This window comes from Monodon monoceros, unplaced genomic scaffold (genome assembly GCF_005190385.1).
Source record: "Monodon monoceros isolate NGI ecotype Baffin Bay Population unplaced genomic scaffold, NGI_Narwhal_1 Super_Scaffold_16, whole genome shotgun sequence".
In the NCBI taxonomy this organism is placed as follows: domain Eukaryota; kingdom Metazoa; phylum Chordata; class Mammalia; order Artiodactyla; family Monodontidae; genus Monodon; species Monodon monoceros.
In genome coordinates, this window is record NW_021703772.1 from 67,904,012 (window position 1) to 67,919,432 (window position 15,421).

The 15,421-nt window shown below is 38.0% G+C and overlaps 1 protein-coding gene across 3 annotated transcripts in view; it reads left to right on the forward strand.

The window, feature by feature from the left end:
* The first annotated feature begins 8,823 nt into the window (after positions 1 to 8,823).
* Positions 8,824 to 15,421, forward strand: part of FIGN (fidgetin, microtubule severing factor) — a 121,448-nt gene continuing 114,850 nt past the window's right edge. The window contains exons 1-2 of one of the 3 annotated variants that reach the window (XM_029225275.1): positions 8,824 to 8,991; positions 9,765 to 9,934. In XM_029225275.1, the coding sequence (XP_029081108.1) occupies positions 9,910 to 9,934 (25 nt within the window). In that variant the 5' untranslated portion in view covers positions 8,824 to 8,991; positions 9,765 to 9,909. Of the gene's footprint in view, positions 9,935 to 15,421 lie in introns of all 3 variants that reach the window. The other 2 variants (XM_029225276.1, XM_029225277.1) reach the window with 2 other exon arrangements.

Consider the following 15,421-nt stretch of genomic DNA (forward strand, 5'->3'; position numbering starts at 1 on the left):
TCCCCTGTCAGTCATGGTTTAAGTAAAGATATGTGACCCAATAATGGTACAAGTAAATCCCCTGATGGCTTCTGAAAGGGTTCTCCTTAGAAATTAAAAGAGACATGTAGAATAACAGTCCTTCCATTGGATGTTGTCTAGTCTCTAGTGACATCTGAAGCTGTAGTCCTGTAATGTAGAGGAAATATCACTATCAAGACAGTAGACACCCAAGAACTTCCCTACTCACAAATTTCTATTGAGAGATAATAAATTACTTAGTACTTAAGCTACTGTTAGTTGTTCCTTCTTTTATTTGCAGCCAAAAGCATCCTTAATGAAACCATGAATTTGGCTGCTCCACTCATCAATGTGGAAAAGGTGGAATAGAAAGGCTCTGTAACTTCTTGTAGTTAGTGACCAGGAAGTGTAGAAACCCAGCTTTCTGATAGTCCCACCCGTCTCACAGGGGACTGCAAGTCAATGACTCTGAAATCAGCAAAGACATGGTTAACATTCAGTGTTCACCAGATATTGTAGGGGGGTGGAGAGACTTACTAAATAAATCAACTTTATTGGGTTTTTTTGGTTTATTTTATTGTTTTTTTGGGTTTCTTTTTTGTTTTGTTTTATTGTTTTTTTATTGTTGGTTGATTGGCTGTGGTAGTTGGGAGACCAGAATATAGTCTGGTCTCATGCACTGTATTTGATTCACATAATATCCCAACCTGCATCCAAGGGTTTATTCTTTCCACTTCATAACTAACATTCTGGTTACTTATGGTTCTCTTCACCCTCTCTTCACCCAGATAGTTGAAAATCCAATTGTTCTGTAAGTATGACACCTCTTTAGAAAATGGAGGACAATATTTATACATATTCATGGTAAGTATTAAACTACAGCCCAGATTTCTCCTATGCAATACAACCCAAACTTGTCATTTTTGGAAACTGTAATAATAACAGCAGTGACAACCACATTGGAAGCAGACATTTTAGATAGCAAACAGTTTATATTTAAAGATGCCTTCATCTGATTACCTGTATACCTATGCTAAGGGGAAAGAATGACTAAGGTTGCAATCCGTTTCTATGTTTTACATGATCTGAGAGCCATTTTTCATATCTTTTGTCCCCTAATAGAAGCGAGTACCCAAAGGGGGTGGGGGGGCTTTTGAGTTTTAATGCTCTAGTCAACAGGCACATCAGGTCACTTGATAATGGTTGGCCTGGCAGGAGTCCAAGGCAGGGGATACTTCGTAGGTATCTGTGTGTCCTCACGCCAGTGATGACCGTGAAGTATGGTGGAGCATCTGTGTATCAGCAAGAAGAAGAGAGAGAAGAGAAGTATGGAAAAAAAGGGAAGGTGAATGAAAATTACTGTCTGGGAAAAAACACAGTATTTAGTGTTCTCAGAAGAATTTTATTTTTCTCCTTTTGAATTAAAAAAAACGCACATGGCTTGTGGCCTTAAGGAGAGAAGCACAGGAACAAGGCTGCTTTTGTACTCTATTAAGGTTGAGATTAAAGTCCCTACTGATAAACTGAACATTCTTTAAAAGTGACCAGAAGCAAACAGTGTCTGTTTGCTGCTACTTTATTACAAAGACACCACTGAGAATAGCTAAGAATATACTATTTGATCTTTAACAGGTTGACCAAATGATTGCAGTTGGCTCCAGTACATGAGATGCTTTCTGCAAATTATTGTTTCTGGTTATAAACCTTTATAATATCTCAGAATGAATTATGTATGTATTTCATGTTTTCTTTTCTGTTATCAGCCTTGATGTTCTCATTTCAAGTTTCACCCTAGCCTCCTAATAATGCAATATTGAGGCCATTCAGACACTAATTATGCCTCCGTGGCTTTTTTGAAATGACTAAATCAGCATCAGTTCTATAATTATCATTAGCAAGTTTGTATCAGTAGCTCACATCACTTGAAAAGCTCAACTTAAATGATTTGTGAATGTACTCATCTAATACATTGAACAGTCTCTATAGATAAACACAGGTGCATGCATATTGCTTTATGTAAAGTAGAAAGTCTGTACATGTATATTGTATGAAATATATTTTCAATGCAATATTAAAACATTATTTCCATAGCTTGAAATATTAAGCTACGCAGAGACATCCGAGATACCTGTGCTTTCAAAGCTCAGTTGGGATGAGCAGTGTAAGGAAACAGAAAACTATTACTCATACTTAAGGCTAGATCTGATATCTTCCTCATTTTCCAAATGTTCAAATAGGAATCTGGCAAAGATGATTGACAGGAAGAAGTATCCAAATGCAATTCCTCTGTATTTTCATTGTTTCTGTTCTTGAATTATTGATATTGCCAGTAGTCATTTGCCATGAAAACAAATCAAGTATGTATGGTAAGCACTTCCTTGAAAGCAACACTTTTATTTTTTTTTAAATGTTTATACTATGCCATTTTTATAATTTAACAAAATGACAAACTGATGGGGAAAATAACTACAGCAAAATAAAAGTGTAGTGTAAATTAATTCTGCGGCTAAATACACAAATGCTGTGTGGAAACATATTATGGGGTGGGGAGTGGGCAGCAAACATCAGCTACTGAGGGAAGCTGAGAAGATTTCTTTGTATCACTTAAATGGGAAAGACTCACCTTAAAACAGGAAAACCTGATAAGAATTTCTGAATTTGGGGCTCTTTAGGAATAGTGGAACATACATCAAAAACTAAGCCATTGTACTTCCCAGTGACGATCTTTTTTTTTTTTTCCCCATACCACCTAATATTAGATCCTTGTTTTGTACAAAAAAAAACTTGTGCCAGGCTGTAGTATTTTATGACCTACATTATTACCCTCTGGGTAGTGAAATGATGGTGCCAAACTAATTATTGCTTTGTCTAATTTTAAATCCAGGTCTATGGAGATTAACAGCTTGCACATTAATTCAAAGCACCAACAGCCCACCTAACCTCATGCCGTTTTAAATGAATTAAAAATCCTGTTTAGGAAACTTTAATATACTTTAAATGAAGGAAATGTGCATCTATACTTTTATCCAGTATATAAAAACCAAATTCACTTTGCTTATTTTGCTCGCTCACACATACTCCAGGGAGGAACTTTCCTTATCTTCAGGCATTACTTCCCTTGAAAATGAAATACCTGCTAAGCTAAAAGCACAGGCTGAGTGGAACTAATTGTAAAGTGGCAGTGGTGGTGGTGGGTTAGGGGGAGGTGAAATAATGAGAAGAAAGACTATGTTCAGGTTGAGGAAGGAAAACATTCCGTTCCAACGTATTGTACCTTTTTATATCTTTGACATTAAATGAATGCCTTTAAACACACTGACATTTTGTTATATTACAAAATGAACGTGTAGTATTGAGCAATCAATACAGATAGACCATCTATAAAAAAGGCAAGGAATCATTTCGCCAAACCCTACAAGAAGGATTGACAGTTTGAGGAACCAGAAAATGATAGACCATTGCAGTAACTTCCCAACCGGTCTCCCCATTTCCAGTTCTATTAGCTGTATCTTCTTAAAGCAGGTCTCAGACCTCATAAATCTCTGGCATCAAAACCTTCCAGAGCTTCCTATTACCTACCTACTGAAATGCAAACCTCTCATCCAAGGACAGAATGAAGTTCCTCCATAATGCATCCCCCATTCTCATTCCCATCCTTATTTCCCCCTTTGTGCCTGTGTACAGCAAAGGCTCAACCAAACTAGATTATATGTTGTTTCCTGCAAAGGCCCCAATAGTTTCCTTCCCCACTGCCTTTGTGAATCCCTATTTCCTCTACTTGTCAACTCGTTAATTTCCTCAATAAACATTTAATCACTAAATGTTTATTGTCACTATTTTAAGCACGGGGTGGGGGTGGGGGGGGGAACAAAAGCAAAACCAAAAATAAAACAAAGATGGAAGTTACAATGATTGCCTGCCCTCCAGAAGCTCACAATCTAACAGAGGGCTCAAACACAAAAATACTTTTAAAATGATGTGATAATGCAGAGAGAGAGAGAGAGAGAGAGATACAGAGTCTGAAAAGAGCCCAGGGGAAAGATACTGAAGTGCCCCTAGGAAGGCTGGGAAGTCTCCTTGGGGGAGATAGGTGCTGAGAGTCAGCAGGGAGTTAGCTCACAGAAAAGGAGGGCAAAGCAGGTTGCACAATGAAAAACAAGGCACAAAGGGAACAGACGACATGGTATATGCAAACTACAAGTGGTTTGTTGTATTGGAAAATAAAGATTAAGACTACAAAGGCCAGGAAAACTGCCCTCTCCTTCATGAAAGAACCCGTATCTTCTGGACAGAACCTCTTTATGAGTCACTTATTACTGTAGTTCAACATTCACTTTGAACTATATTTATCTGTGCACATCCATAAAATGTTAATGTCAGTTTTCTTTTAAATCCTCTGCAAGTTTTAGTGCAATACTTTTAACCACAGTAAGTGTTCAGTATGTGCTTCCTAAATGAAACAGAGTCATGCAAAATCAGGCAGAGGTTGCAGCAAATATACAAAGTACCACCATTTAAAGAGTGAATGAAAAAATATAATCCTCAGGTTACTAAAAAAGACACTTTCGCAAAACCAAGAAAATATCTCTGGTGAACCTATCACAGGATTTTCCGGTTGTCTCTCCACTGTAGGGTTAGATCATGGAGGAGATATAGGGACCACTCTAATACTATTTGACAGTACCTGTATTCAAGTGTAATTCTAACAAATTGAGTAATTTCACAAAAATGAGGTCAAGGTCTTCACTAGTTTTTTTTTTTTTGAGGAGGTGGGATAGTGCATAAGAACTTCTCAGTAGTCTTAATTGAAGTGCAAATGAAGATCCTTAAACTGCAATTTTATGGAAACATTAAAAAATTACTGTGCCAGTAATTTGCATTATTGTAAGACTAACTTCAGATTTTGTGAGCAATATGAAAAAATTATGTACGTCTAGTAAACAGCTCTAAGTCTTGGAATGTTTTTTGAAACAGTAGTTTGGAGGAAGATATTACTGGTTTAATGTTTATTAAAATAGTTAGCCCTTGAGTTTGAAACTAAAAAGCAGTTTTAAAAGTTAAATTGAATTGTGTTGAGCATTTCTTAATAAACCAAACATTATAGAAACTTGTTTTTCTCTGTAAAGCATCTTGTCACCCGCATCTCCCTCATCTTCTCTACACTGTCTAACCTCATCTTTTCCTTTCTCTTTCCTCTCCCGTCACATAGGTAAAGCACATCTTTGTGTTTACCCTGGGTCAAATTATCCTTAGTCCAGTGCAGACAAACACATGGTCACCTGCAAAATCCCATTCAGTATCACATTGCTTATTTCCCTACCCTTCACTTCTATTGTTGTTGTTTATATGTGTGGTGAGAATAAGAACAGGAAAAAGTAAATGAATTTTTCCCTCTGAATTAGCTTGAGAGTAACACACACACACACAAACACACACACTCCTGAAGGAAAAAAGGATACTTACGTTTATTTTTCTTTTGATTTTCTTGAAAAGCCCAAGTCAGAATATACTGTGTATTAGAAATTCATTATATATATCCTCTCTACATTAAAAAAGTAAGAGATAAGCAGTGTATATAATGCAGTGGGAAAAAATAAGCACAGTTTTTCACTGAATTAACTGTTTCCTTGACTAGTCAATCAGCTTTCTTTAAAGACAATTTCTTGTTTTCATGGCATCACAAGAAAAGTTTTGTAAAATATGTTATAGAGGTAGGTGTCAGTTACAACCAAAAACATTTCTTTTGAATAAAACTTAAAAAAATATAGATAGAATACGGCGACTATTAAAATGCTACTTAATCGTATTACAACGTTACAAATAGTTTCATTAAGACAACAAAAACTAAACGTTGTACTAATTTTTCAAACAAAGAATGAATCTTTTTGAAAAACAAAGTTTCATATTCCTCTGCAAAATGTAATTGAAGAAAAGCAAGCTTTATCCATACCTAAAAAGAAAGAAAGCAAGCAAGCTAGAAATAGTGGGATGACAAACTCCACTGTGGATTTTATTAGTCGTGCAAATCCCATAATATTTTATTATATGACCCTTTTTTTCCTGGGAGTATATGTAATTTTGGACACTTTGGAAACTCTGTGTAAATATAAGTAGTGCTCTTTTGAATAGATTCCCTTTCTTTGATTCCAAGTTAATTATGTTCATTTGTATGTTGAACAATGGATTTTATAATCTGTATTTCAAATGAATATATAAGAGAATTGAAAAAAGTACTACTTATCTATTAATAAACTTCTGGGAACCACACTTTTCCTGCCCCTTTTTAAAAGTAAGGCTTATTTTGTTGTAAATATTGAAAATGAATTTCTTTAAGTCGATCGTCAAAATACATTGTGTTTTACTCAAGTGGTCATTCCATTATTTCTATTTTATTCAGTATTTTGGTTTACATGAGGAACTGTAAATTCAGTACTAGGAATTTAGTGTTAAAGGTTGATGAGCTTTGAACTTTTTTTTTTTAACAAACAAGGACAGAGCAGTTTTGCTTGAATTGCACAGAGGACTTCTCATCAGCATTCTCCACATGGGCAATAACTGAAATTATAAATTCTTCACAGTTGTTGTTGTTTAATTCATCTGTGCTCAGTCCAACAGTGACCCATAGACACTTTCCTACACTTATTCCTTTGTGGTGAAATCCAATGGGCAACTTCTCATAATATCATTTTCAAAGCTATCTTGTAAAATATAACTAAAGGGGCTTCAGTGTTCTCTGTTAGATCAGAATAAAGTTCTTCTGTTGTATTTTGAAGCCTGTTTTTTTTAAAAAAAAACACAGAAAGGTCAAATCTATTCCAAATAGAGATTTCATTCCCTAGAAATATTTAGTAAGATTTTGAATCACCTTTTCTTGTCTTTTAAATTCTGTCATCTACTTAGATTTAACTAAAATCATTTTTCTTTCTCTTGTGTTAGCTAAATGCATCCATTCAATAGCTATCGGTAAGGTAAGAAAATCACAGAAGGAGAATGAAATTAATTTCGCAGTATATAGTTGGTATATTTTAAAAGCTGCATTTCATCATCTGGAGAGCTGTAATTTAGTCTATTAAATCTATAGCTGAGAAGCGGGGGGAAATGTGAATACCGTTCGTTATGAGGAGGGTCAGTCCTAAACAAGTATATTTTCAGTTCCAGCCTTCACAGATAACATTTTCAGCTTGATGGGCTCCTGGTCCAATATTTAATTTGCCTCTTTCATTCTTAGCTTATTTGAAATATAGAGGACCGGATGTCCACCAGGCCAGAGTATAAACTTACCATTTATCTATTAAAGTCCTATTTAATGTAAACGAAGAGAAATTATTACCCCACTCACTCTCTTTCTCATTACAATTTCTAAAGAACTTTGCCGGGCACATTATCTCGTAGACATCATGATCAAATGTTATTGTTTTGCTTTATTATCTCAGTTGGATGGTTGGCTAGTCTAGAATGAAATAGGTTGAAGGCAATACTCGCAGCCTAGAAGTCTGAATGAGGGTCCCATTCAAATGATTCTGGTTGTTTGGGGGTGGGGCGGGGTGATTAGTAAACCAACTGAGCTTACACTGCATAGTAAGCGTCTGGATGCAGCACATTTACATCTAACAAGAGACCCCAGAAAACGTGTGCGTGTTTCTTAAACCTTATGTTCCGAACAAAAGGCTATCTCAGCAACAGACAATCAGCACTGCACCGCTCCCTGGGATGCAGCAACACACTCAACTGCACATTTCATTCTTCTTCAGCTCCCAGCGCCACAAAGCCCCTACTCTCTTCCCACTCTTGGGTCCCTAGATTGCTCCATAGAAGGGGGTTGGGAAAGCAGAAGCCTAACGTCTGTGCCTGCGCACCAGCCGCCCGCACCAGGGGCCCCCGGGCGCTGCTTTCCCCTGCCCGAGCCGCCTGGGGGAGGTAGGGAGGGGAGCCAGAGAGCGGAAGAGTGGACCGCACACCTAGCCACTCCGGATTTTATTGATTCACAGGGCAGCGGGGGAGGGGAGCTGGGTTAATTCGGATTCCCCCCCCCCGCCCCGAAGTTGCCTCCTCTTGGCAGATAAAGTCATTTTCTGGCTGGTGCTGGGGGCCCAGGGGAGAGTGCGGGCGAGGTCCCGGCTCTCGGGGCCAGATCCCGTCCTGTGCGCGAGTCTTGGGGGTGGGGAAGGCTGAACCGGCCGCAGCTGTCGAGAGGGCCTGGAGCGGGCGGGGAAGGGCGGCGTGCCGGAGAGCCCTTTAAGGCGGGTTAGGAGCGCTAGGGCCGGCCGGTCACGCGTGGGAAAGAAAGGCCCCTTCCCTCCCGAGGCGTCGCTCCCCTTTCCTCAGGTTGGGCCGCCTGAGAGTGCGGGCCGGCAGAGCTCCCGGTCCCCGCGCTCGTAATCATGACCTCGGGGCCCCCTCCGGGCCGCGTGAGCGCGTTGGCGAGGCTGGGCGGCCGCCGCGGCCCCGGCCGTGTAACATGACCCGAGCGGCCGGCCGGCCGGCGCGGCGCGGCCATTGAGCCCTCCCTGCCCATGAATCTCTGGCGCGTCTCTAGCTCGCTCGCCGCTCGCCTCCCGCCTCCTTTCTCCCCCTCCAGCTCCGCGGGCTCCGTGCGCCTCTCCCTCTCCCTCCCGGTCCTGCCGCTGCCCGTCTCTCTCCACTGCCCGCCTCTCGCCACTGCCTCCCGTCTTCTCTCCCTCACGGCAGCCTCCGTCTCTTTCTCCCTCTCTCCTTTGAAAACTGATCTTTGGCTCTTAGTGTGAAAGTGATTTGAATTTGGCTCGGCGGCGCTCTGCGCCTGCGCCCAGCCTCTGGCATGCTGGCTCCTTCCAAGCAGCTGTTTTGGGTTTGAAATTCCAACATGGCAGAGGCTGCAGTCCGTCTTCCCTTCAAAAACTTGGAATGATTTCAAATCATAGGCACCTTCACTTAACCCTAGCTTCCATTCATCAGCAAACACATCGGATCGATGCTACGCTAACCTATCGGGTTTTCGCTCCGCGCGTTCAGGTAAGAGGAGCTTCGTAGTTTTCCACCAGCTGTTTAAATTTGTTTTTGTTTTTGTTTGTTTAATTTTTAAAGAATATAAATAAATTCAAGACCGTAATGAAAAGAGATCTTCGAGTTGTGCCGTAAACATTAAATTTAATTTGCACTCGTTTCTATTCTGTACGCCAACCTGCTGTCTAATTTCTCTGTACAAAGTAGCCCCGAAACATTATAATGCATATTTTTGCTGCTTAATCATTGTAACAATAGTGTGGGATTAAGAGTTCGCGATTGCAAGAATCTCGTTTTCCGCTATAATGGGCTTACTTATTACTATCTTTTTTACTTCAAAGATAAAAAATAAGAAAGCGGAGCCATAGGGTGGGGCTAGACTTTCTTCGGGAACTAACTTCTAAGTAAATAAGAAGTGTAAATAAGAATCTTGCACACACAAAAAGTTGAGGTTAAATTACAATCTCGTGGCTGGAGGAACGTGAATATGTCAGAAGATCGGTTGCAGAAAAATGTAAGCACATCATCTTGGAGGGGGTACAGCGTGGTGGGCGTATTGTTGGCAAGGAACGGGAGAGAAAGATGTATAATTTAATGGTATATACAATCCACTGATCCTATTACCGTCCTCCCCGGAGCTCTTGTTAGTTTCAATGGGAGTGAGTGAAATTGACATGGACTTGCATTCCTGGTCATGTGCTTTTTTTCCTTTCTTTCTTCTCCTGTGATCTGAGATCCCCTTTTTGTTGATGTTGCTTTCCCCCTTAATTATATGCATGTAGGTTAAATGAATACCTGACGAAAGGGCCCACGTTTCAAGGCAGTGACATTTGATAGCTGAGAGGAAAAGTGGCTTTAATGAAAAGCAACCTTTGGAATTCCTGCTTGTGAGAAATCCAATTCAGCTTTTTGTGCTGCCAGCAAGAAATGATCAGTAGCACCAGTGTTTATGGTATGTCAGTTTTGGAATTTACTTCCTTTGCATCTAACTAGGAAAGACAAATTAAATAGCATGATAAAACCACTGAAGACTCTGCTTGGGAAGGAGCTGCTCATGATATATAATTCCTTTTAAAATATATATATGTATAATGTATATTTTAATCTGTCAAAATGCTTGTTTGCTTTTGCTATCGCTTGTTTGTATATTTCAGTTTTTGATTAATAGATTGCTGGAGTCCACCTTTATCGGTTTTAGCTGTAATTCCAAAGTTGCATGTTACTAGTAATGCACTATATAACCGCTGAAGTCAAATGGTATGTAAATTAGTTAAACTCAGTGTGCAGTTTTTTGGGGGAGGGGACTGGGTGGAGAGGGGAGAGGGCGGGAGTGCGGGGAAAGACTGCTTACTAATGAAAGTGTATGTATATATGTACACACACAGAAGTGGATGAAATTTTTTTTTCTCAATCTATTAATGCAATTTGACTCTCTGCTCTCTCAATGATTGCACTTTGTGGAGTAATCACTTCTTCTGAGTGTGTTTTTTTTTGGGGGGGGTGGGTGAGTGAAGGGATATCTTTTACATGAAAATAAAAAATGTATTTTGATTGCTTAAAGTCCTTAATGCCTTTTAAGGAACAGTGGTAGGGTTTTGTTTTGTTTTTTTCCTTGCCATTCACTTGTCTGCCTGTCAGCGCTTTTTACTTTTAACCTGTGACAGAATTAAATAAGCAGGCACTGAAATTGACTTTGTTTGAAATCTCTCTTTCCTCTTTCTTTACCAAAAAAAAAAAAAAAAAAAAAGAGGTCAGATAAATGGAGTGAGAGGGGGTTTTCAATAGCTCTTGTGACCGTGTGTACACTTTGTGATATTCAATTAAGACTAGGAGGGAGCAACAACAAAAAGATGTTAAAAAGTATTTTGCATAACCAAAGGATATGTCCACTTTAAAAATTTTTTTGTTTTTGTTACATATACCCCACCACCATGCATTCACCCTGAAAAGAGAGAAAGGAGGAAAGGGAGAATATGAAAGAAAGAAATAGCAGTGGAGATAGCTGCCAGGGGTCTGTAATGTGGCCGTGGTTACTGGTCTCTCATAACACAAATGTGAATACAAGGAAAGGGACTATAAGAGCCGATGCGCGACAGACACTTCTGGTTGGACTCTGGTGACTGTTGAGCTAAACACACACCGCTCTTACATGATAGGAAGGATTTGATTGAATTTTGCATTTGGAACTTGTTGACTTTGAAGCGATCAATAAGAAGACTGTTTATTTTAGATGCACATAATTTGCCCTGAGAAATGTTTTAAGGAGGAGAGAGCACAGCTTTTTTCCCCCGGAGCTGTTGGAGCGAATGGGATTGCCAGATGGGCGATTTCCCTCTGTGATGTTAAAGCTGTAATATATATTCAGAGCAGATTGGGCTGCTGCCTGTGATGAGGAGGATATTACATTTATAAATTTTAAATCAGAGCTCGGACAATGTGCTGAGAACAGAAATTGGATGGTTTGACTGTTCACCGTATTGATACTTAAATGTGATTTCTGGGTAGTAGTAATAGTAATTATTGCAGTAATATGTAAAAAACACGTTGGGGTAGGCAATCATATAATTCATGACATTTAACAGCAGATTTAAGTGTATAAATTACCCCCCCAGTCTCTGCTTACTATTAAATAATAGTCACATAATTTATTTCCCTCTGTGTTTAAATGCCCAGTTGTGCAAGTGATATTCATTCAGAAAGCTTGTTTTTATACACTAGAATTCTGCAGAGGCAAAGTTTGTATATAATCTATAAAGTAGACACTTGTGCATATGTATAGAGTGGCATAAGTGGCTCCTGTTTTGTAATTCTGTTACTCCGATTATTTTTAGATTTTGTTTGTCTCAAATGTGTGGCCTATAGGAACCAGAGCTACAAACCTAAAAGGCTGGAAAGTGGACAAGGGTTCACACTCTGGCAGCTCTGCTGTTGCAAATTAAAAGTGTGTTGTGGTCAGGAAATGAAAGCTACAATGTCTCTTTTGAACAAGTCGTTTATCAAGAGAAACATCTATCAGGGACTGCCTTGTCACATTGATCCTCTAAAAGTTAGGTCCGAGGTGGAAGCTGCTTTGATGTTTTTGATCCTAAATTTAATACAACGGGGGAAAAAAAAGCAAGGATATTTTGACCAGAATAGATTTAAAAAAATGTTTCCTGGGACCAACAAGATCTATTTATTAGTATTGTACTATGTGTGAAGTTTTTTGGACATAACAGTTGAAAGGCTTAAGAGGAAACCCCAGCCTTTATAAATTGACAGTTGTTCAAATACATATTTATAGTACATTCAGTTATGGCCGCATTCTTGGTTCACATGGACATTTTGAAAATGATTGTTTTAAAGGGAAAATTATTTTGAAACAGTGTTTTAGAACAATATACAGAGAACCAGAGTTTTCATTCACTCAGATTGTAGAGTGGCTCTCTTCTCTTCGTGTTGCCTTTTAGTTCTGTATTTCTGTTTCACTTCTTCATTACATGTGTGACATAATAGCTTTTAGTGGGGGAAGAAACATTTTTTCCTATGAAAACCATTTCCCAAAACATGCTTGCTCACATCATCTTTATTGTTTATTAACTGTGCATGTCGTTCATTATCAATATAAACTATAGGAACTCACAAGTCTTTCAGAATTTCAGCTTAAAAATATAGGTAGGTAGCAGATTAAATATGCCATGTATTCTTAAATACTGAATATGTTGCATGCATTATTCAAATTTTAAACGGCATTATTAAGAAAATGACCAACTTAAAAAAAATTTTTTTTTTCGTGAAAGCAGTTAAAAGCAGCTTGTTTCATTTTGGGAGGCAAAGCTAGGAGAGAGGTGTTCCTTCTTTGAAATAGAGTTTTTGGATACTTGTCTTTTACTGCTGGTGGCTACTTGCTAGTTCACATGGGTCTATCAACAACTAGGCTGATGGATCACAAAGAGTGTGGTGGGAGTTTTGGGAAGTATAATAATACTTGCTAATTAATCATGTCTGAAATGAAAGAATCATAGCAGGGTAATAAAGTCTCCTTGTTTTCCTGGAAGAGGGTAAGACTTCTGTTTGGAAGCTGTATGTGTGAGTTGACTTTCTTTTTTCTTCTCCTAAAAAGACAGTTTATAGGGTCACTTTAGAATTATTTCAGGAACCGTCTTTTTTGAAAATGGAATATTTTTCTTTTTCCTGACTGCACCAAATCAGTGAAATTCTTAAAAATGTCTCTGAGTGAAAACATAGAGTTTTTTCCTCAGTTATATTAAAGACTCCTGTGGTTGAGTTTCCAGTACTTTTTTTTTTTTTTTTACCATAAATAGAAAATCTTTCTGTTGTTTTTATTCATGTCAGGCAGGAACTTTGGAGGCTGGTACTTCTGATAGGCATACAAGAGAGCAAAATTTTTGTTAATTACTTTTAGCTAGTACAAGAGTATGACCAGAGGGGAGAAAGGGAGTAGTACTTCCAAGAATCTAGAGACCGTCTGTATTATAACTTGACGTTTCTAAGGTAGTTTAAAATATTAGCCACCTGAAAAAAAAGCAGATGAGCAGTATCATTATAGGTAAATTCTTTTTTTCCTGACCTTTGGCATGTCACCTTTTAGAATTTAGTATTTTGCTTAGTTTACGCATGGGGACAGATCCTGAAAGTTTGTGTCTGCAACATTTTTCAGAATTTTCATCTCAAGGTGAAGACGGCTATGCTAATAATTCCCTGTTTTTGGCTGTGAGTGTTTGGATGCCTTGAATGATTGCCTAATTAAGTAATCAGTTTTAATGGTCCAAAATCAGCAGAATTGCTAGGTGTATTTGAAACAATTGCAGGCTTTTATGTTTTGTACTTTCTAGTTTGTTCTTAGAACCTTGGTTTGATAGAAATGTTTGCTGTTTTGCTTTTGATATTCTTGAGTACAAATTTCATGTACCTTTTTTGTAAAGTACATTTATTTTTGTAGAGATAATAATTTTAATTACCAGGAAGTTAAATCGATTTATAAATTTTTGATTGGGAGAGATTGTTCTGCAGACATTTGTGTGAAATACTGACCTACGCTACTGATCGATAAGATGCGATTAATCAGCATATCTGCTTTTTAAGCTTTGGTCACTGATAAACTAGAATAAACAAATGGCACAGAAAACAATGCAATTTTTTTCTTTCAATTAAAAAAATGCAATGTAAGTGTCTCTTTGGAGATATACAAGAGTTAATGTTTTAAAATCAATTGAACTTAGAAATTCTTTTGGGGTACTACTTGGAAGACTTCAAGTGCAAAAATTATTCCACCTTTCAATTAACTCTTTCTGTCTCACACACATAACAGATTATAGCTAATTGTTTTTAAAAATCTATTAAAATGCAAGACTTTCTTTTTAAAGACTGCAAATAAATTCCTGTTTAGCAAGTGCTTTTCATGGTTGGATTTTGTAATTTTCTTCCTTTTTTTTCCCCTAAACTTGAACTTTTATCAGCTTTTTCATTTAACTTATGGTAGAAATTTCAAGCCTAGCTGCTTTGAAACATGATTGCTGGTTACTGATCCTTTTGATATTTTTGATGTTATCATTTAAATGGCAGTTGTACTTGAGGGATGCTTACTGCAAGAAATGCAGATAGTGGAAATAAAAGGTAGGCAAGAATATGATAAAAATAAATTGTACTGATAAGTTGAAAGCAAATCAAAAGCAGGTGGGTATGCAAAGTTTCCTCAGGGCAGCAGCACAGCTGCCAGCTCAGGAGCTCTGCCTCAGCACAGCACAGGAGTGCGCCGTACCTGTTGACGACGGTCTTAGTTAGGAGACTGAGGAGGCAGAAGAGATAGGTGATCAGAAACCGTCCAGACATGAGATATCGTATGGCAGTTTCTGTTAATAATGTTTACATACGTTATGTAACAAATCTGCTTGTTGTCTTGTCACTTGAATATTGACACTGTACTTAACATTGCATATGGTGGGCTGTGCTTTCAGAGTATATTAGAAGCAGTGAATTCAAAGGAGAATTTCAATGCAGAAGTATTTACGTTGAGTACATGTATAAATGGATATGTTTGCTTATATTTGAGCTACTATGACTTTCACAAAGCATTGACAGCATTACTCCTTGCAATCATTTTTGAAACTGATACATCTTGAAAGTAGAAATGCACGATTTATCATATGAAGGCCCAAGGTTAAACTTTCTTTACCCTGCAACCTGGCTTCAGTATTTATACTTTTAAGTTGGGAAATCTTTTTTAGAAAGTATTTTTTAAGTAAGATTGGAAAGTTTGCTTCTTGTTAGGATTTTGTTCTTATTTTCATATGAGTAAGTGATATATAACTTACAAAAAGCATTGTCTTACTGTAGAAAACATAATGTAAAATACTTATAAAATTTATGTTTTCTTTTCCCCAATATCTTAACATTGAGAATACCTTTACCCAGTTCCTTATGAGTTTTTATTTCGGCT